This window comes from Pteropus vampyrus, unplaced genomic scaffold (genome assembly GCF_000151845.1).
Source record: "Pteropus vampyrus isolate Shadow unplaced genomic scaffold, Pvam_2.0 Scaffold1000001986, whole genome shotgun sequence".
Taxonomy (NCBI): domain Eukaryota; kingdom Metazoa; phylum Chordata; class Mammalia; order Chiroptera; family Pteropodidae; genus Pteropus; species Pteropus vampyrus.
Window position 1 is genome coordinate 1 of NW_011916388.1, and position 1,179 is coordinate 1,179.

The 1,179-nt window shown below is 65.4% G+C and overlaps 1 protein-coding gene across 1 annotated transcript; it reads left to right on the plus strand.

Moving 5' to 3' along the window:
* Window positions 1-252: 252 nt before the first annotated feature.
* Window positions 253-1,021, plus strand: LOC105311213 (left-right determination factor 2-like; the record flags this gene model as incomplete). Its single annotated transcript, XM_011387226.1, has 2 exons — window positions 253-548; window positions 775-1,021. Coding segments are annotated over 2 exons (543 nt in total), but the record flags the coding sequence as incomplete, so codon positions are not given.
* Window positions 1,022-1,179: the final 158 nt, after the last annotated feature.

A 1,179-nucleotide genomic window follows, 5' to 3' on the forward strand; every position in this document is an offset into this window, starting at 1 on the left:
CCACTGGCCTGTACACCCCACTCAGGGACCCAAATCTGTCCCCACTTCTGCCACCGAGGAGTAGGAGAGTTGCTGGTTGACAAGCTCTAAGGAAAATGCCTGTTTTAGGGGACTGGGCTGCCCGAAAGCTTTTTCGAGGTGAGAGGGGCACTCCCTTTCTGCCCTGGCCCACCAGTTTCCCAGCCCCCAAGTTCTCCCTGTGGATTCCTGGGGAAACCCGGTTCCCTGGCTCTGAGCCCTGCCACCCCCCAGAGCTCTCCCAGGCCCGGAGAGGCCCGGCTGACCCTGCTCCTGTCCCCAGAGGTGGCGGGCAGGTTCCTGGTGTCCGAGGCCTCCACGCACCTGCTGGTGTTCGGCATGGAGCAGCGGCTGCCCCCCAACAGCGAGCTGGTGCAGGCCGTGCTGCGCCTCTTCCAGGAGCCGGTCCCCGAGGCCGCGCTCCGCACGCACGAGCTGCTCTCCCCGCGCAGCGACCGGGCCCGGGTCACCGTCCGCTGGCTGCACGTCCGTGACGACGGCTCCAACCGCACCTCCCTCATCGACTCCAGGTGGGGAGGTTGAGGCTGGGGGGGTGTGGGGGGAGGGGAGGGAAGAGGGGGCTCGGCCCAGCCGGGGAAGGAGGGCTGGAGGGCGGAGTTTAGGGGGCGGGTCTTGTCTGGGCCACCTCGGGAGGGGGATGGGATGGGGGTGGCAGAGGCTCTCCCGGGGCCCCCCCTGAGCGCGTCCCAGTCCCCGGCCCTCAGCGCGGGCCTGTGCCTCCGCCTGGTGTCACAGGCTGGTGTCCATCCATGAGAGCGGCTGGAAGGCCTTCGACGTGACCGAGGCTGTGAACTTCTGGCAGCAGCTGAGCCGGCCCAGGCAGCCGCTGCTGCTGCAGGTGTCGGTGCAGAGGGAGCACCTGGGCCCCCTGGCCTCCAGCGCCCACAGGCTGGTGCGCTTCGCCTCCCAGGGGCCGTCGGGCGCCAGGCAGGGCCAGCCCCAGCTGGAGCTGCACACCCTGGACCTCAGGGACTTCGGGTAGGTGCTGCAGGTCAAAGGGTGAACCTGATTTACAAGACAAACGCCGAATTCAACTTGCATTGACATGGGCATCTTTTCTCAGGGTGCTATGGGAATGAATACATTTGTAGAATTTCTCTTTCAATTCTTAGGAGTAATAATGCTCGTCATTTTTTGGTT